The sequence below is a fragment of the Aethalodelphis obliquidens genome, unplaced genomic scaffold (genome assembly GCF_003676395.1).
Source record: "Aethalodelphis obliquidens isolate GAN/ISIS:26980383/991018 unplaced genomic scaffold, ASM367639v1 scaffold59, whole genome shotgun sequence".
Lineage (NCBI taxonomy): Eukaryota > Metazoa > Chordata > Mammalia > Artiodactyla > Delphinidae > Aethalodelphis > Aethalodelphis obliquidens.
Window position 1 is genome coordinate 10,163,943 of NW_020838003.1, and position 21,597 is coordinate 10,185,539.

Consider the following 21,597-nt stretch of genomic DNA (forward strand, 5'->3'; position numbering starts at 1 on the left):
TTGTTGTCTACTGGCTGAAGCTTTGGGGCTGGAACCTTATACATGACTTGAAGGACTGTTTATTCCGAGAAAATATTAAAACACTATTCTCTACGTGGTCTAGAAAGAGAGCCAGGAATTGATAATGTCTAAATATTAGTGAGACTGATATCTGCTTGCACCAAAATGTCTTTCATTTTGTCAATCTAATCTTTCAAATGTCATTCGAATCTTGCTTTGACTTCTATGTAATTATTTAAAATTTACATGAAAACTAGCTAAGATTTCTTCTCGGTTTTGGTAGTAAAGTAATATTTTACTAGGGAAAGAATAATTTAGTGCAAACATATACTATTTTTTTTTGACTTGGTTAATCAAGGCCATGCGGAGCCAGAATCTTTAGAATTCAAGTCCAGAATCCAGGTACCATCATCTACATGACAGAGTTATTGAAAGGATCAGAGAGAACGTGTGTAAAGACATAATATAAGTACATAGTGGGCAGTTAATAAATGGCAGCTATTATTGGCTACTGAAGTGACTCGAAAATACATGAAGATGCCTTTATTGCCATCAACAATGAAGCCAAGATAACACTTTACAAACAGCAGTTCAAGAATTCATTGAGACCTATTGATTAGTATGTCTAACATGCTCGTGTTTGAAGTATTCAGATTCCAGACATTTGAGAAACTGTCTCCTCATCTTGCCAGGGGAATTTCTCACATAGAAATGGATGGTCAATGTGGGGAAAGAAAAATGATATTAATGAAGTTGATGTATTTTCTGTCTCTCTCTCTCTCTCTCTCTCTCTCTCTCTCTCTCTCTCTCACACACACACACACACACACACACACACACACACACACACACACAGAGGCAACTTCTCCTGAAGTCCTATTAGGAAAAGTACCTCTTACAGAGGCAAACAAATGACATTTTGACTTGGAAATTTTTAAAAAGTCAAGATGAGTTCTTGAATTATGTGCCATACTGGTTTCTCCCTTGCCCCAGTTTTTAGCCACTAAAATAGGGAAATTCTGGTGTTGGTGCTGCCACCTCAATATTGAATCATCTCTGTCCTATATCCCAGAGTATCATTCAGCTGTTTGGTTACAGCAGTCTCCTTGAAAAGGCCAAATTTTAGCTTGGAATATTTTTCCTCTTCCGTTGACTTTTAACAAAAGGGATCTAATTGAACACAGCTCACATCTATTCCGTTGATTTTTATCAAGTCCTTGGACCTCAGAAATTTAGAGCTTTAACTCCTGTCAACTACAGCTGGATGCAGAGAAAATTATTCAAAGAAAAAATTATTTCATTCTCAAAATTTTTAGAGCCAGGATAAGATGTGACAGTTTTAAGGTGAGGACAGAAGATTCCAGGGCTCAAGCTGTTAACCAAGCGTAGGCTATCCCTCACAAATAAAAGAGAAGATTCAAGGAGACGGAATGTTTACATATACAATGAATGTATGAAAAGAATAAACCAGAGCAAGATGATGGAGTGAGGGAGAATACAAGAGGAAAAAGAACACTCATCTCCCCATCAAGAAAACGCCTAAGCAATAGGCTGAATGGCTTTTGTTCTCTCAAGAAGCTGAGGGAGAGGAAGACATGGAGAACATCAAGGCTTGGAGAATACTGTATGACAGATGAGGGAAAATGTCCTCGTGCAGAGAAGGGTACAGGGAGGAACAAAGCACTCTGGCAGGTAAAGAGACAAAGACAGCAGAGACAAGAGGCAAATCAACAAGAGGACGTGAACCAAAAACAGCTTCATGGGACAGGGACTGAATAACGGGACAGATGGAACAGGGAGCAGGAAAGCCATCCAGGAGAGACAGAACCAGTCAGGCTGGGGCAGCTGCCTGGCGAGGCTTCCTCTCTCACATTCCCAAACCCAAATGGGGGCTCTAGAGAGAGAGAAAGCACCATCCAGAATCTGGTTCTCTTGTTCATTGTTCCATCCCCAGCACCTAGAGCCTGGTATGTAGTGGATGCTCAAAACACAGTTGTTGAATTAAAAGTGATACATGCAGGGCTTCCCTGGTGGCGCAGAGGTTGAGACTCCGCCTGCCAATGCAGGGGAAACAGGTTCGTGCCCCGGTCCGGGAAGATCCCACATGCCGCGAAGTGGCTGGGCGCGTGAGCCGCGGCCGCTGAGCCTGCACGTCTGGAGGCTGTGCTGCACAGCGGGAGAGGCCACAACAGTGAGAGGCCCGTGTACCGCCAAAAAAAAAAAAAAAAGTGATACATGCAGAAAAGGAAAGAAAGCTGGATGCCCTGAGAAACGCCATGCACCTCATGGCTTCCATTATTGAGGTGTGAGTGGGCAGAGAGGATACCAAAGAGCTGGGCTCTACGTACAGCATGGCTGAGTGACGCTCACCCTGAGGACAGTTTGGTTCAGCTGTTGCAGGACCATCAAGGACCCAAGCGAAACAGGAAGTGGTCAAACCAAGAGTAACTGATGAGCAAGGCAGTTGGCAGAGGGTGTTTGTGCTTGAAAGGCCCCACCTCCATGTCTGTCCCCAAACCTCCTCCACATATTTAGATGTTTGAACATCTCATTATCCAGAGCCTCTCCTTTGGAGGTTATTTCTATAGAGTTTTCCACGAGATACAATTAGCCAACCAATGTGTTCAGCCATTCAAAGTCACTAAATTCTAGACAAGAATTGTTGTATTAACCTAGCAACAGTTAGGGTAGGGCCCCAAGGCAAATGAACTCAGAGCAGGGAGAGACTCCCCAAGACCCAACATGGAACCTGGATCAAAGAGCAATGGATTTGGTCAACAGAGATGGAGTCAAGTTGGTTGTAAGTCCCCAGATGACTCATCCCATCCCCCTAAGGGATCCCCCAAGTGGGAGATGAAGCTGCGAGGGTAGGGAAGTGAAGATGAGTCAGTTGTAGATTTGTCTGGATGCTCTATCCTGGCTATGTGATCGTCCCCAACAGAGAAATACACTTAGGGTTTACACAGACAGGACTGACACAAAGTCATAAGGAGGAAGGTATCACTGAGAGATTTGCTGCTTGTCCTTGAAAAGGGAGAAAAAAAAGACAAATGATAACAGATCAGGTGACAAATTGAAGTGAAATCGGCCTCAAAAAGATTCTAGCCATTCAAGTGCCTCTCTTCCTGAAATGACAAGATTTACACATTTTCATCTCTTCCAAGGGCACCAAAACAAGTGCTTCACTCTTCTGTATCATTCCATCCATTTTCTCTTAGCTTATCCCATCACTATGGTGATGAGGCAAGGACTTTATTTTCCTGTGTCTGGACTACACCGGCATCCCTGTCAGTTACTTCAAAAATGCACGTGTCTGCATGTTACTTCTAGAGGAATTTCTCATCTAAGATGGGAATCAATGGGATAAGCAAAGCATTAGGAGAAACAGCCTCTGGACTCTATCCACATTCTGCCATCTCAGAAAAATTATTTGAGATTCCAGTTTCTGCTCACTAAATGGAGACAGAAAGGCTACTCACTTGCTTAATAACAAAATGTTATAAGACTGAGTAACTTGTGACGGCCAATCATTTTGCTTAAGGCAGAATAATTAAATAACTATGGCAGAGACTAACTGCTTACTCCATATCAACTCACCCTTTTTTCCATAGAAACAAAACCAGGATTTTATTCAGGGGTGCAATACATCATCCAAGAGACTGCATTTCCTAATTTCCCTTGAGTGCAAATACAGTTAGGTGGATCAGCTGTGAGTGTCTTCTGGGAAATCTCCTGATAGGAAACTGACTCAATTGAGCAGTGTTAACCCCACCCCACCCCCCACCTTCCTTTTGCGTGGAGCTCTAGGGGTAACCTTGGACCTCAGAATGAAAGACTGAAAGTCACATGCTAAGGATGGTGGAGCAGAAAGATAAAAGAGGATAGCCTCATCCACCAGAGGGCAGACAGCAGAAGCAAGAAGAACTACAGTCCTGCAGCCTGTGGAACAAAAACCACATTCACAGAAAGACAGACAAGATGAAAAGGCAGAGGGCTATGTACCAGATAAAGGAACAAGATAAAACCGTAGAAAAACAACTAAATGAAGTGGAGATAAGCAACGTTCCAGAAAAAGAATTCAGAATAATGATAGTGAAGATGATCCAGGACCACGGAAAAAGAATGGAGGCAAAGATTGAAAAGATGAAAGAAATGTTTAACAAATACGTAGAAGAATTAAAGAACAAACAAACAGAGATGAACAATACAATAACTGAAATGAAAACTACACTAGAAGGAATCAATAGCAGAATAAATGAGGCAGAAGAATGGATAAGTGACCTGGAAGACAGAATGGTGGAATTGACTGCTGTGGAACAGAATAAAGAAAAAAGAAATGAAGACAGCCTAAGAGGCCTCTGGGACAACATTAAATGCAACAACATTTGCATTATAGGGGTCCCAGAAGGAGAAGAGAGAGAGAAAGGACCTGAGAAAATATTTGAAGAGATTATAGTTGAAAACCTCCCTAACATGGGAAAGAAAATAGCCACCCAAGTCCAGGAAGTGCAGAGAGTCCCATACAGGATAAACCCAAGGAGAAACACACCAAGACACATAGTAATCAAACTGACAAAAATTAAAGACAAAGAAAAATTATTGAAAGCAGCAAGGGAAAAATGACAAATAACATACAAGGGAACTCCCATGAGGTTAACAGCTGATTTCTCAGCAGAAACTCTACAAGCCAGAAGGGAGTGGCATGATATAATTAAAGTGATGAAAGGGAAGAACCTACAACCAAGATTCCTCTACTCAGCAAGGATCTCATTCAGATTTGATGGAGAAATCAAAAGCTTTACAGACAAGCAAAAGCTAAGAGAATTCAGCACCACCAAACCAGCTCTATAAGAAATGCTAAAGGAACTTCTCTAAGTGGGAAACACAAGAGAAGAAAAGCACCTACAAAAACAAACCCAAAACAATTAAGAAAATGGTCATAGGAACATACATATCGATAATTACCTTACACATGAATGGATTAAATGCTCCAACCAAAAGACACAGGCTTGCTGAATGGATACAAAAACAAGACCCATATATATGCTGTCTACGGGAGACCCACTTCAGACCTAGGGACACATACAGACTGAAAGTGAGGAGATGGAAAAAGATATTCCATGCAAATGGAAATCAAAAGAAAGCTGGAATAGCAATACTCATATCAGATAAAATTGACTTTAAAATAATGTTACAAGAAACAAGGAAGGACCCTACAGAATGATCAAGGGATCAATCCAAGAAGAAGATATAACAATTACAAATATATATGCACCCAACATATGAGCACCTCAATACATAAGGCAACTGCTAACAGCTATAAAAGGGGAAATCAACAGTAACACAATAATAGTGGGGGACTTTAACACCTCATTTACACCAATGGACAGATCATGATTTAATTGATATTTATAGGACATTCCATCCAAAAACAACAGATTGCACTTTCTCCTCAAGTGCGCGTAGAACATTCTCCAGGATAGATCACACCTTGGGTCACAAGTCAAGCCTCAGTAAATTTAAGAAAATTGAAATCATATCAGGCATCTTTTCTGACCACAATGCTATGAGATTAGAAATGAATTACAGGGGAAAAAACGTAAAAAACACAAACATATGGAAGCTAAACAATATGTTACTAAATAACCAAGAGATCACTGAAAAAATCAAAGAGGAAATCAAAAAATACCTAGAGACAAATGACAATGAAAACATGATGATCCAAAACCTATGGGATGCAGCAAAAGCAATTCTAAGAGGGAAGTTTATAGCTATACAAGCCTACCTCAAGAAGCAAGAAAGTAAAAGAATCCGGTTCTCTACTGGCCCTGTGCTGCCATAACCTGGACCTCCATGATTCTTTTACATGTGAGAGAAACTAACTTCTATCTTGTTTAAGCCAAACACAATTCCCAACTGACAGACCCACTGTCAACCTTATAAGTAGGCCCTTCTAGACTCACCCCCAACGTTTGCAGGGCCTAGGCCAAGAGCAGAGGTGGGAGCCCCTAGCTTGTAGCCCAATCCCTTCTCTTCCCAATCCAGCTCTGTCTGCTTTGTGTGGACATCCAAGCCCATGCTTCTAAGCTCATCCCCAGGCCAACACTGCCCCTCGGCCACTCTTCGGGTCTATGGGGCACACACTTCCCTCTAGGAGGACAGAGCCTGGGAAAGGCTGCTGTAGGCTCTGAAAGTGAGCTCAGAGCCACTTGGGCAGGGAATTTTAGGATCCTAGGACCCTAAGGCACAGTCTAGAAGTGGGAGGAGGTTCCAGGTGGCATGCACCTTTGCCCTGTGATCTCTTCGCCCTGCAGGGAGAAGCATGGCCCTTGAAGGCACAGGGGCCAGGGCAGGGACCCGAAATACCACAGTCTAAATGTGCTACCACTGGCTCCTCTCCCTCTCACCTCCTAATGCCTGCCTTTTCATCATTCACAACTTGACAATAGAGAGAAACCTGAAGTAGTCCAGTTAACTACTTGTAACATCCTTGGTAAAGTTATCTTTTAGAGGAAAAGCCTGGAACTATAGCTTGAACTGTGCTGTTTCCCTGTTACCCTTAATGCTGCTATCTTCTCTCTTTTATGAGACTGTATAATGGAAAGCTGATCAAGCTTGGCTCTCAGGCAAGCTTGTCTTTGGTGAGCTGTCATTAGGATGGCCACGCACTGTGGATCAAGCAACTGCAATACTGGTGCTGGTGTTCTGACTGAAGGAGGAGTCTCCAGATCCTGGGTCCTTCTCATTTACACATCTGCCTGTTTGAGGAAACTCTCCAAGTGTTTACCTGGGTCTCTTTGTACAAACATTGCTCCCTAGGAGGGAGTGGAATCAGCAACAAACCCCGGCCACCAAAACTGGAACAGGGACTTTTGCCCTAGGAGGACTACAGAGAAACGGATGGGAATTGTGACCAGGAGAGGGACTATCTAAGAGGTGCCACTGAAATGGCCCAGGACTGTGTCCCAAATGAGCTGGGCACCTTTCTCTGTTTCTCAGGAAGCCCCCCACTCAGCCTAGGGGAGCAGGGACTGAGACCTGATATGACAGTGCCACTGCTGATAGGATCGACCACTCCAGCTCCCACCCCTATGTGCAAGGACTTATTCCTTAAGGAATTTATCTCCTCCACATGGTCTGACTGTCAGGACTGGTAACCTGGCTTTATGAACATGAAAAACGCCCAAATGGCCACAGTATCGTTGTGTATCTTGGAAGCTCTCTTCCTTTAGTTCAGTAATTCTAAGCCTCATTTTGGATTATGGATCTCCATGTTCTCTAGGCTGGATAATTACCAAAGGACATGAGTGTCCACCCACACTGCAGAGAACTGTTGTAGCTCCTTTCAGACAACGAGGCATAATCCAAAGGACATTACGCAAATAATCTGAGATGTAGGTACTTGCTATAGACTGATGTTTGTGTCCTCTCCAGATTTGCATGTTGAAACCTAATCCTCAATGCAGTGAGGGCCTTTGAGAGGTGATTAGGTCATGAGGGTGGAGCCCTCATGAATAGGATTAGGGCCCTTATGAAAGAGAACCCAGAGAGTTCTCTTGCCCCTTCTGCCGTGTGAGGACAGAGCCAGAAGACAGCTATCTATGAACTAGGTAGAGAGCTCTCACCAGACACTGAATCTGCTGGTGCCTTGATCTTGGACTTCCCAGCCTCCAAAACTGTGAGAAATAAATGTTTGTTGTGTAAGCCACCTAGGCTATAGTATTTTTGTTATAGCAGCCCAAACAGACTGACAGAACTTCTATCCCCAACTTTCTATTTAAATTTCGTTTGTTAGTTTTTTCATAGGAAAATGGAAGGCAGGGGTTAACTGATTTGTAAGGTCCCTCCTAGCTCCAAAGTTCAATGGCTCTGTATAGTTCTATGAAATGAGAGACATGATAAATATCCACCTCCCCATCTATTCTACCCTATTATAGCACTCTTCTCTCTAAAGCATAATTGTCTGTAAGTTAATTTGTGGGTTCCCTGCTAGACTGCAAATTCTGGGGGAACTGAGACCAATCTTTAAGGTCGTATTCTCAGCACCGATTTCTAGCAGGACCTCAATGATATATAAGAGATGATAATATGAGTGAGTGGTTTCTGATAGCTACAATCTCCTTTGGTTACTGGACTGGAAATGAAAGATGTTCTCAGATAACTATTCAAGGAAAATGCCGAAATAGCCTTTGTTCTTCTGCCTGCATTTAGTAATAGTCTTTGGATGTAGGTACCATGAGTATACACCTAATGAATCAGATTACCATATTTTTTAAAGGGAAAAGATGAAAAAAAAACTTCCATTTTTTTTGGTCAGAGAAACCATTTTTTTTGTTCAGAGACTATTATTCTCAGCTTGGTTCTCAGGAATAAAACAGAAGATCCTCTGCCTCTTCATCTGAGATCTTCAAATTAATCTAAGGTCTGATTGTCCCAAAGCATTACTAATTGTATAGCAACATCATTTATATCACAAAATTGGAAAAGACATACGTATCCCATCACAGAGTGATGGTTAAATAAACTATGACACTCAAACGGTGAATCCATGCAGCCTTTGATAATGGTGTTTACAAGATAATCTGAAGTTAAAAGTCAAGACATAAAATTATATAAGCAGTATGACTGCCATCATGTAAAATATGTCAAATATACACATAAAATATAGAAGGAGATACTACAGAATCTGAACCGTGGCTGTGTTTGTGTGTTTGGACTGCGCATGAGTTTCTTTCTACTTTTCTGAATTTTGCAGATTTTCCTCTTTTACTCTCATGGTGAAAAATCAAAATCAACAAATCATTTAATTGTAAATTGAAAACATCTACTATAAAATTTTGGCTATTGACACTGGTTGTGTCCACCTGAAAGAGCTGTATGGAGGAGCACAGAGAAGACCCTATGGTGAAGCCAACAGAAGCAGGGGGTGGAAAGACAGGGAATCCTCTGGAGTTGCCACTGCCTGTGGAATAAGAGACATTATGGATCTAAGCTCTTACTATATAAATGCCAGACATTTCTCATACATTTTTTTTCATTATGTCCTCATAAAAGCTGTAAGAGATAGGTACTACTCTTATTCCCATTTTACAGCTGGAACTGAGCCTTAGAGCGAGTGTGAGCCTTTGCAACCTGTCCCACCATCCACTGAGGGGAAAATGAGCACATTTCTCAGCCATACTTCCTCTCGTGCAAGGATCTCTTGTGTCAAAGGCACAGCCTCCATTTCCATTATTGGGAGATTCTGTTTGGAATGAGTCCTCAAATGACTCCTGCCTGTCAGTGGAGATGGTGTCCAGTGACCACTTGTTCACCATATTATCTCAAGGCTCTCACCAGAGTGTGATCCCCAAATTGTCCCTCTTTGCACAGAAATCCACTGCTTTGGGGCAACGAGCCCATTTATAAATGCTCTCATTGTGGCCAACTTGACAGATCCAGACCAACATGGATAGAGTCTAGGCCAGCTCCCTAGTTAAAACGTGAACCATGGTTGCCCTCCACTTGCCAGCACGATAACAGGCAAGCTTTCACCATGTGCTTGTTGAACATAGATCCACCCTGCAAATGCTGACGGACTGAATATGCTCAGCTGACACCATTAGTGCACACAAGCATTTTGAGGCTCTTTGTTACATGGTCACGTTTTCCCTGCACAGAAACCTACTGGTGTTACCATTTCCAAGGGTTGGGGGAGAGGAGGCCTCACTACAAGAGAATTCAGGGAGAACAGAGCAGGGGACCTGGCGGGAGTCCAGTCCTGTTGAAGTCAAGTGTGTCACTAAAATAAGCAAGTCCTCTCTTTCCTCCTCACTACCCCAGGGAAACATGAATGAGCAAGCGAGGACAACTACAGAAACATTCCATGAAATCAGTAGTTCAGGTGGGTCTGAAGGAAATGACAAGTGGGCTTAAAGGAAATCCATTTCAAAATCAAGTTCAAATTCAAAACAAATGTGTGAACAAGGGAAAACGTAATGATCAAAAAGGAATGAATTTAAAAATATACATATATATAATAAAAAAATATTTAAAAAATTAAAATAAATAAAAAGGAATGAATAAACAGACGGCAATCCTAACAAGAAGACCCAATCGTCAGGGTAAGTGCTATGCGGAGAACTGCTTGGGGATATTACTGCACCCCATTGTGCCCTGTCTCCAGGTCCTGTCGCTCAGGGACAATCGATGGTGTCCGTTCACTTACTTTCTCTGGAACCGGACCACAGGATCAGCCAGCAGGTCGGTGACGTCAAGCTTCCTCCCCTTCTCGATAACATCCCGATGCTTGCGGACAAACAGCCACCCGATATGGGAGAAGAAGAAGCCCCGGCGGGCGTTGTGGGGATCAGCGTCCGTCTCCGAGTACTTGTGGTGGACTCGGTGGTCCCTGGACCACTCGAAGATGTCGTTCTGCAGAGAGAATGCAGACCTGAGTGAAGGGCTAAAACACCCTGGCACCTTCCCCAAAGTTCCTCAGCCTCCCCTCCTCCCGCCCCACCCCCTCACCTCCTCACTGATTTATACTTGCTCCCACCCTCAACCGCAATCTCTCAACCTCAAGTTCAATCGCTGGGGGTTTGGTCTGGGGTGGTTTTCATCCAAACAAGAGTACATCCTCACTTATTGAGGATCTTAGCTTGTCTTTGGAATGTGCCCACTGCAGGAGGTTCAGCCTTGTTGAGTGAACTAGTGGGGAAACCTGAAGAAAGTTCTGGTTACCGAAGTCTCCTGGGAGATCGTTCATGTCAAGAAGACAGACATCTGCCCTCAAGTTTTGGTGGTCAGAGGAGAGGTGTAACCTTGAGTATGGAAGGGGGTTAGTTCTTGGTCTGGCTCTCTCTGCCCTACCTCCCCCTCTTTGATGGAGTTCATGTCCAGCACACAGCAAAGAGGAAGTCAGTAAGTAAAAACGCAAAGAGGTACTTCACCAAATCTCTGCAAACTACCGAGGCACAAATAATATTGTTTGAGGACTGCTCTAACAGAGTGTCACAGAAAGGAGGGGAGGGGACTTAGGCTCCTTGTGGAATCTGGTGTACTTGGCCGAATCAACAACGTGGAGAAGCAGCAATGCCTGAGGGGCAGGGGGCACTCACTGGAATCCCAAGAGAGGCTCTGGTGCCCAAGGAAGGAGAAGCATCAGAGTCCAGCAGACTCTGCCAAACCCACAGACAGGGTGGGGCTCAGGCACACATGAGGGACCAGCCTGCTGACCCTCTGGTGACGGGAGAGAGTGACAGGAGCTGGAGGTCCTGGGTGAGCTATCAGGGCAGCATTTCAGCTGACACTGTTAATGAAATCTTAGCTATAGCCATGGGCCAGTGAGACCTATAAACTTTCGATGTATACTCAGATTTGTTTTTATCTGATAATGCTTTCAAAGCTTTGAGACGACAAATTAGGTTGGGAAGTAGTGCTTTTGGTAGGAAAATTACAGTTGACCCTTGGACAGCACAGGTTTGAACTGTGCAGGTCCACTTACACACGGATATTTTTCAATAGTACTTCACGGTCTGAGGTTGGTTGAATCTGAGAATGTAAAGGAACTGCATATAGGAAAGGCCAATGATAAATTATAGATGGATTAACCCCCAAGTTATTCAAGGGCCAACTATAATCTGAAAATAAAAATAAATATATATAGTGTATAAGCTCTTTTTTTAAAAAAAAAAGGTAATAATGTTTTATACCATACTATTCAGTACTTAGTCATGCTTTCATTAGGAATCTGCCATTTCACAGATATTGGCTTCTTCATGCTGATGAGAAGAGACAGAACTGTTTTATCCTCAAAGTTTTAACAGTTCTTTTAACCAAAAAATATTTCATGGAGTTTTTTGTCTCTCTGGCTCAACCAGTGCTGCTGGAAGGCAACTCAACCTTGTTCATTTTATAGCACCATTGTAAACTTTTAAAATTTGCTTAACCCTTGGGTAATGGGACAGAAAGAGGGAAGGTAGAAAGACCTTAAGAAGTATATGCTCAGCTTTGAATATAAAGAGGGAAAAATGTGCTTAGCAATCTGTGTAAGGTAAAAATTGTAGCCTGGCTTACTGCGATAAGAAAGAGGTCTTTAAATTTTCCCAGTGTGTTGAAACACAGTGGCTGGAAAGAGTGAAAGCATTTATTATTTATAATCACAGAATCTGGAGTCTGGAAGGAATTTCAAATGTCAAGACCACTGCAGCCCAAGGAATAATTTATTACTTTTGCATCCAGTTTATTGCTTTTATTGCAAACCCAACTAAACATAGGAAGGAGGGGGAACACTCTGTCCCCAGTCCACAGATGGCAAAATTAAGGTTTAGAAGACATGTATTCAAGTTCATCTAGTAAGTCAAACCAATAACGGAACAAAGATGGTGCTCCTTCGGTTCTTAGTTCACACTCGTTTCCACAAGATATTTCCCTTATTCTTCAAGTTTAGGGGAGGGAGAGTCTTTTAAAGAGAAAACTCTAAGTGGAGAGTTCCAAAGGGCTAGAAACATTATTCTCATAAAATTAAGCATGATAGAACAACAAAAGAATGATGATGAAGACAAGATGGAACAGAGATATTTCTTTATTTTAATCCCCCTTACCTGAATGCCTTCCAGACAGAAGCTACTTTGAAGCAGTGGAATGAAGCAAGGATTTGGGCCACATTCCAAATAATCGAGCATACAATCGAGCCAAAAATACTTTAAGATGTACTTTAAAAAATCTTTTTTTTTTAAAACTCTAAAGCTGAGTCCAGCGAAAAAGTGACTCAGAGAACAAGATGTAAGACAACAATAGGGCAGAAAGGAAGTAAGATTCACATGGTCATCTCTGGGCCCTCTTCTTCCTACTTATCTGCATTTTGCTTCTACCCTGAAGTGATTGGGTGTGGAAGCCAACCTGGGAAGAGCATTTGTGTTTGATGAAAAGGTGTGTGTACCGAGGGTGTGTTTAGTACAGTCAATGTGTGAGGAAGGGAAAGCTGAGGGCCGACAAGAGATGGTGACCTTCCATCAACAAACTGACTTGTCAAGTGTGCGTATTCCGTCTGTCCATGCTCTGCGTGCACATTTTAATAGGGGCATGATGCTGGACTCAGCAGCAATTCCTGAAGCCTAAGTACGTACACTTTCTAACAAATCAATTAACAGATGATTCAACTTGCAACTTCGAGTTTGTACTTAATGGTCGGTTCTGGTAGATCACGGTCTTAATACCCCATTGCCTTCAATAGTGGACACTCACCCTGTGTTTATTGATCACTCCTGACAAAGAATTGTTGTGGTGAAGGGAGCTACATTAGTTCTAATAGCGCTAGCTGTAACTGAGGCACAGGCAGGGGTGGGGTCAGGGGAACAGGAGAGGAAGAGGAAGACAGCCAATCAGGACAGCAGGTTTCATTACCCAAGAAGCCATACCACGTCCTTCTTTGTGCTGTCCAAGAGAAATACAATTGTGAGCCACATATGTGATTTAAATTTTCCTAGTAGCTACACTAAAAAAGTGAAAATAAACAAGTAAAAAATCAATTTTAATCATATATTTTTCCTTAACATACTACATCCAAAATATCACTCAATATATTATTAGCATAAAATCATTAATGATATATTTTATATGATATTTTTCTGTACCCATATTTCAAAACTGGGCTTGTATTTTACAATTCCAGCACACCTCAACTTGGACCAACCACATGTCAAGTACTCAGTAGCCACATGTGGCTGGTGGCTACCATATTGGACAGGGCTAACCCATGGTTTGGACACTTTTCTATATGTGTTATACTTTTAAAGATTTTTTAAAATTCAATGTTGAGTATGGGTGGGAGGGAGAAATTGGCACAAACCATGTGAAGGGCAAATGTGCTGCATGTATTAAAAGCGCTAAAATTGTGCAATTCATTTTCTGGAGTTTATCTTAAGGAAATAATCATAGCTGTGTGCAAATATTTAATCACAAGGATGCTCACTGAAGTGAAAACTTGGAAAAACCCTGAATTTCCACATAACAGGATTTGACTTTGTACCTTGTGATACATTAGTTAATTGAATACTCTGTGTGTGTGTGTGTGTGTGTGTGTGTGTGTGAAATATTAAGAAAAAGTCTTAGGGTTACCTTAGGGGAGGTAAGACTGGGAGGTAGGAGAAATACTTTTACATTTTATCCTATACTCAGAAATTTTTAACAAGAGCATCTGTTGGTTTTGTATTTAAAAACTCACAAAAAGGGATATTGTAGTACTGACATGGAGAGATGAGGTAGAAGGTAGTTAAGTGAAAGACAGTTTTCAAAATAAAAGATGCAGTAATGAATGCATTCTTAATAAAAATATGTATTTAAGCACAGAAAAATTTTAAAGTATAAGTCAACATGTTTACAGTTGTTCTCCGTAGGGAGTGGGGCAGTGAGTGATTTTTAATTTTTTCTTTCAGTTTGTCTGTATTTTCTACGTTGTTATAATGATCAAGTTTTTCTTTTGTAATATGAGGGAAACATTATTTTAAAATTTCTATACTCCAGAATCAAAATAACCCAGCTTCTGCCATCAGCCCCAGGTTAGGAAAAACTATGAAGCCGTAATATTCATCTAGTAATCCAGTCCGTGATATATCTTTTTTTTTTTCTCTTACCTTTTCTGCCTTCTTTTTTTTTTTAATTGGAGTATAATTGCTTTACAATGTTGTGTTGGTTTCTGCTGTACAGTGAAGTGAATCAGCTATATGTATACATATATCCCCTCCCTCTTGGGCCTCCCTCTCATCCTCCACCCCATCCCGCCCATCTAGGTCATCACAGAGCACCAAGCTGAGCTCCCTGGGCTATACCACAGGTTCCCACTAGCTATCTGTTTTACACATGATAGTGTATTTACATCACCCTTCTCCTATCTTCGTTCTTATTAGCACTAACCAACCAATCACACCGCAACCAGGGTGACAGTGCCCTCACTTAAACCCATCCTTTGTGTTGTACCTCTATTACTTCCCTCTCCATCATAGATAATATCCCTAAATGGGATCCCTGTTGAGACTGTAGAAATTGAAATTGATCATGTGGTGATTTTTCTCCATAAGCACAGCCTTTGTGTATTCTCTGGGACTTGAGCAAAGGTAATCAATCTCAAAAGCTCCACTGAAGCAGATTTTGAAGCAACCCACTCTGTCAAAACTACTCTTCCCCAACTTCCTTTTATGTTCAGAATAAATTCTTGAATCAAGTCCTTTAAATGGCAGTAGGGGAAACTGTCTTTTAAGGCCCACGTAATTTGCTCTGGGTAGCAAGATGAAGGCCAAGTTAAACAGCATTTAGCTTGTCCCAGTCAACAGATCTGAAAGCAGAACCAGTGACTGGCTTTCCCCTAGCACAGCTGCAAACAGTTGCTTGCTTCTGACCAGACACCAGTGTGGTTGTTCTGTCCCCTAATTCAATTGTGTGGCTGCTTAAAATTCCAAAAGGGAAAGTTTACCAGGTGGCTTCAAAACATAGCCAAAGGGAATTCCACTTGTATTCATAATACATCTTTGTTTTCAGTCAGTAGTGAAAAAGAAACTAGGACCAACATGTTAGCTTCAATAGGCAAGTTTTAGAGTAGAACGTGTGTATATGTGTGTGTGTGTGCATGTTTGTGTGTGTGTGTCTTATGAGTAATGATGTCCTGTCTGAGAAAAAGGGTCATTTTATCAAGGGGGTCAAAGAGGGAAAGATGCTGTGGCCTCCACTCTTTAGGGACCCTAAGGCTCACTTGAAATAGACTTTATCTCAGTCTCTGGGGTCTGAATTTAATCTCCCCCAGTTCAGATGCCAACACCGTACTATTCAAACAGTGAAGAACATTCGGTGCTTTCCCCACTGTTGATACTGGGTCAGTATTGATTTCCCTCCAGATAATACTGGCAATCTGTAAGAAGAGCCCAGAAAGTCCCCAAGAAAAGCCTGGCAGCAGTCTTCACCACCTGGCAAATTGCAGTTTCGAGAGAACAAGTCCCCACTTGCTGCCTAGTCCTCCTGTGCCACTCAGCCTGGGGAGGTTTTAGGAGCCAGGCAAATGTTGAAAAGCCAACTTTAACAGTTTAAAAAAGTGTTTGTTGACAAAACTTAAAGATTGCAAAGTAAAAAAGAAAAAAAAAAGATTGCAAAGTAAGAAAGGGGGTCTCATATTTTCTTTTGTTACTCCAGTATTTATCTCTTACAACAAGAATGTATTTGAGTAAGACATATTTTTTATTTTTATTTAATTAATTAATTTTATTTTTGGCTGCGTTGGCTCTTCGTTGCTGCACGTGGGCTTTCTCTAGTTGTGGCGAGCGGGGGCCACTCTTCGTTGAGGTGTGAGGGCTTCTCATTGCAGTGGCTTCTCTTGCTGCGGAGCATGGGCTCTAACAGCGCAGGCTCCAGTAGTTGTGGCACACGGGCTCAGTAGTTATGGCGCACAGGCTTTTGTTGCCTTTGTTGCTCCAACGGAATAGTCTTCTAAAGCCTCCTGCCTCTAGTCCTTTCCCCTCCACAATACATTTGGTACACTGCAATCATACTCCCCATATTCATATGCCCCCCAAACCTATCATTCTCTTGCTTCTGATTTGACAACCTCTCTGTATTACTTTTCTCATCAAGCCTAAACATTTCTTCTTCTTAACAATCGAATAGCTTCAAATGGCATTAATATTCTTATCTTTCCCACTTTATTTATTCTTTAATTTGACAAATATGTACTGAATGTTGGTATGTGCTAGAAGATAAAGAAGGAACAAGACAACAAGGCTATGTCCTCAAACAGTTTATATTCTATGGAGGGGACAAACATAGATAAAATCAGGTGCTATGCAGCAAATAAGTATGGGGAGATACAAGGGCGACATTGAGATAGGCAAGGACTTTCTGATCAGGTAATCTTAGGCTGTGAGAGTTGGGTGGGAGTGAGAGAGGGAGAAGGGAATTGTCTCAGGGACAGGGAAGGACGTGGCACAGTCCAGAGGCTACGAGAAGACCAGCATGTCTGTGCATGGAGGGCAAGAGTGGTGCAAGATGAGGTCTGGGAGGTTTTGTGGTGAAATAAAGATATACCTGGTCTTTGTCCCCAGTGGTTCCTGGTACAGAGATTCAAAAACTGTTGGAATTTCCTGAGTGATAGGAGTGACATCATTATGCTAATGAGATGACTCAGTAGGGAGTCCTGGATAGCTTCAGGATTGGGGCTGGTCACCAGAAAGACCAAGTATGTGATTAGAGGGTTGGCCCTTTGGTAGGGGAAGGGGACTGGAGATTGAGCTGAGTCACATGGCCAGTGATTTAATCAATCATGCCTTTCTAATAAAACTCTAGTAAAAGCTCTGGACACAGGCTCAGAGGAGCTCCCTGGCTGATGAACCTACTGATGTGCAGGGAAGGTGAGGTGAGCTGACTCCACAGGGAGAGGCGAGAAAACTCTGGATGCGGGATCCTCCCAGACCTCCCACTGTGTGTCTCTTCCATTTGGTTGGTCCCGATTTGTATCCTTTATAATAAAACTGTAATAGTAAGTATAGCACTTTCTTCAGTTCTGTGAGTTGTTCTAGCGAATTACTGAACATGAGGGAATTGTGGGAAGCCCTGAGTCTGTAGATACGGGGGGCCTGGAGACCCCTGCTCATGGCTGGATCTGAAGCACGGGCATCCATGTGGAGGACTGGCGCTTTTCTTTGTGGATCTGAAACCAACTCAAATGGTTAGTATTACAATTGCATTGAAGTACACCCATGTGGAGTGGAAACAGAGCACTGGTGTGTAAAGCCTGATCACACCAGGGCTTCTATGCCATGATAACAAGGTTGGACTTCATTCCAAAGGCAATGCTCTGCCACTGAAAGATTTTCTTTTCTTGCTAGAGAGTGGTTTAATTTTCAGTAAGTTCTCTCTGGCTGCAATATGGAGAGGGGCAAGTGCTCAGTTTTTGTAGTAGTCCAGGCAAGAAACAGTCATGGCTTGGACTAGAGAGTGGCAGAAATGAGAATTATTCAGTTTCAAGATATAATTGAGCAGTAGAACTTAAAGAGATTGGATAAAAGATTGGATGAGGGGTGATTAGGGGACTAGAGAAATCATGGATGACACCCATATTTCTGGTGGGGAAAACTAGGAGAGAAGTAGTTTGGAGAGAGGGTAGAGTCACAACGTTAATTTTGGGCACACTGATTGTGAGATACCTAAGAGACGTCCAGTGAGAGATGCTATACAGTCAACTGGATTTGCAAACTGACGTTACACCAGTCAGATTCTTTCTTCAATCAGACTGATTTTCTACTGCTCCGAGACCCCACACAGGATGTCACGATCATTCCTCTCTCTCTACCTTAGCTCAGATGTTTCCCTATGTTCCCCCACTTCTTCCTTGCCTATGCAAATCCTTTTTACCTTTTGAGTTTTCAGCTCAAAACTTCCCTTCTGCATTAGGCTTTATCTTAACATCCTAATTCATATTCCTATTTTTGCAGCCCTAAGAACCAGTATGAAGCTTTCAAGCAATTTAACTCCTCATTGTCTGGTTAGAGTCCCTCCTCATTATACTTAGGTCTAGCCTGCTCTATCTGATCATAAGCTTCTCATGACAAGGGCCATTTCATATATATCACTTGTGTTCCTCACAAGCGCATAATGGTTTATGCACCTTTAAATTCAAAGAGAATTAACCAGCAGATTTACACAAAAAGCTATAGAAGAATAAATAGGAGACATAAAGACAATCAAATGTGTCTGCCTTCTAGAAGAGTTTTTAAAAGCAAGGCTAAAAATTTCCTCTGGCATATGAAATTATAAATTTTACCGTTAATTAAAATTGTTGATTCAATGACTTCTATAGCTATCGTACCTTTAGAGTTTAATAAAGCGTGTAAAAAAACATCCTTGAAACATTTGTGACAAGAGCTCTGGTTGGTGCTAGTAGGAACTAGGACAGGATGACTGAAAAGCTTGAACCTTAATAAACAAGAACCAAAGATGAAAAACAGCTCAATATCTATAGGGATGGGGTGGGGGGAGGCAGCTGATGGAAGGCCCCAATGGATCTGTTAGATCTAGCTTCATTAATGACTGGGAACAAGGCGTACACATTTAATAACATTTTTGGTTGGTGCCAAGTTAGGAGGTGCTGCAGACATCATTGAGGACAGAGAAATAACACAAATGGATCTAAAGAGGTTAGAAATATGAATAGAAATTATCACAATGAGATCTGATTTAGGAAAAATGCAAATGAAGGCAGCTGGGAGAGAAATCATCCAAAATGCAAAATAATCAGTGGGTTGGGAAACCTAGAAAGCAGCAACGTAAGAGTGTCTGGCAGGATAGCAGTGGAATGAAGAATAAGCAGTGACAACGTGCTAGCTCAGCCCAAATACCTGGTGGCAGGTACAGGAAGAAGTAGCTTGTCAAGGAATTGCATTGTGACACAGTCTCCTTCAACTTCCATAAGCATTTCTGGAGACAGTGTGGAAAAATAAACAAACAAAAATATTCACAGATATTTGGCCCTTAGTTTTTTTAGTTGTTAGAAAAGGGATTAGACTTAGTTTCTAAGGTCCCTCAGCTCCAACCTTCTGTGGTTCCAGGAGAAACTGGTGGGGGAGTAGGGATTTAGGGGGCTGGGAGGAGTAGGGGAAGAACACGGATAAGGGGAAGGGGATGCCCTGCCTGTGCGCTACTAAACATCTTCTGTGTGAAAAGAAGGCAGGATGAAACATTTAGCTTGATAATATGTTTCAGAATAGATTCCAAATTGACAGGACTGCAGGTGGAATTCATCTTAAATAAGAGTAACTTTCATCCAATATAGGTGTGGAACCAAATTAACATATAAAAATCTGGTAGCTATTTGTTTGCAAAAATACCCTCGACTTTATTTACCAAGTATTTCTTTCAATAAAAACTCTCTTTATGCCTTTAAAGTATATCATTTTTTGTTTACAAAATTTAATCACCTTGATTAAATTTAATCAAGGAATTCATCCATTGTACTACAAAGAGGGTAAGATTTGTATAAAGAGTCTCTGTTTTATTTGGGGAGGGCAACATGAGAGAGGGACTAGCCCTACTGGTTGGCATGTCCATCTACAGAATTGCTCTCTCTTCTCAGGACACCCCAGGCTATCACCTTTTCGTTCCCTTGAGGTGGTTTCACTCATGTCACCTGCTTCCACTGACCTAGACCCACAACAAAGGAGGTGAAGCATCTTAGGGGGGTGGAGCCATCTTAATCTCTACTTTAAAAGGGACATTTTTATTGGTAGGAATTGTGATTAATCCTACCAGGCAGGCACAGAGGGAAAATGCTGGGCCTCATGCAGCAGCCCCGGGAGAGTTTCTTCTCTCTCCTGCTTCCCACCTCCACCCCGTCATCTGTCAGAGTATCCCGCAATACTGATGGAGCCACAAAGCAGCATGTATACAACAACGCTTTGATGAATCCATGTATCACCAGAGCTCAGAGACAGCCAAGCTATTTGTCCTTTCTACTTGACTCCAAAGGTGCCCAGGAGGGCAAGATGCTGTGGAAGGAGATGACGTGAGGCAGGTGTGCAAGTCATCTTCCAAAACCACACCAGGAAGACTTCTTGGGGCATCAGGGTCAGGACCACTTCTGCCGCCGCCTGTTGACACAGCAGGAGGAAACCAACCACATCCACCCATCTTGCCAGAGGAAGATGAACCTGTTTCTGCCATGCGGAAGAAGGGCTGTACATCTGAAGCTTAGGGTGGTTGTTAGGGAAGACGGCACACCCTGAAACAGGATCTCTGCCCTGAGAGTCAGACCTGCACGGGATGCCATGCAAGGATTCTTGAGTCCACGGCATGTCTTTTTCTCCTTCTAACCAACTGCCACTCCACGCTGCTGCTAACACCCTGAGCTGTCCTCGAGGGCACTGCCTCAACATGCAGTCTCCCTCCTCAACAAGCTCTCCCCATGGAGACCCAGCCTTGGGGTGGGTCCACCATCCTGAATCTGGTACAACATCTCCCAGGTCTCATGACGGTGGTCTGAGGCTCACTTTTGCCATTGAAATGCATGAGGCATGTCGCTCCCCTGCCTAAAATCTTGCAGTTCCTTTCCAGGACTTTAAAAATAATATGCAAACTGCTTGCTATGCCTGACAGAGCCCTGCCCCGCTCTCGGGCCTCTCCTGTGACCATCTTCTCCCTCACTCCCTTGGACCAGCCACATGGGCCATCTTGCTCCTCCTTGAACGCAACATACTTGTTCCCACTTCCGGCTCCTCCTTCTGTCTGGAATGCTCTTCCCATACCTGTTCCCTCCCTTAGGTCTCAGCTCTAATGTCACCTCCTCAGCGACAACATCTTCCCTGATCATCCTCTCTAAAGAAGCCGCCCTCTCTGGCGTTCTTTATCACTGTGTTTAAATTCTTCATCTTTGGGCTTCCCTGGTGGCGCAGTGGTTGAGAGTCCGCCTGCCAATGCAGGGGACACGGGTTCGTGCCCCGGTCCGGGAGGATCCCGCATGCCACGGAGGGGCTGGGCCCGTGAGCCATGGCCGCTGAGCCTGCACGTCCAGAGCCTGTGCTCCGCAACGGGAGAAGCCACAACAGTGAGAGGCCCGCGTACCGCAAAAAAAAAAAAAAAAAA

General features: G+C 42.7%; 1 protein-coding gene across 1 annotated transcript in view; it reads right to left on the minus strand.

The window, feature by feature from the left end:
- Positions 1 to 21,597, minus strand: part of SCD5 (stearoyl-CoA desaturase 5) — a 157,661-nt gene that overhangs the window by 43,600 nt on the left and 92,464 nt on the right. The window contains exon 3 of the mRNA XM_027087500.1: positions 10,208 to 10,413. Within this exon, the coding sequence (XP_026943301.1) occupies positions 10,208 to 10,413 (206 nt within the window). The remainder of the gene's footprint in view (positions 1 to 10,207; positions 10,414 to 21,597) is intronic.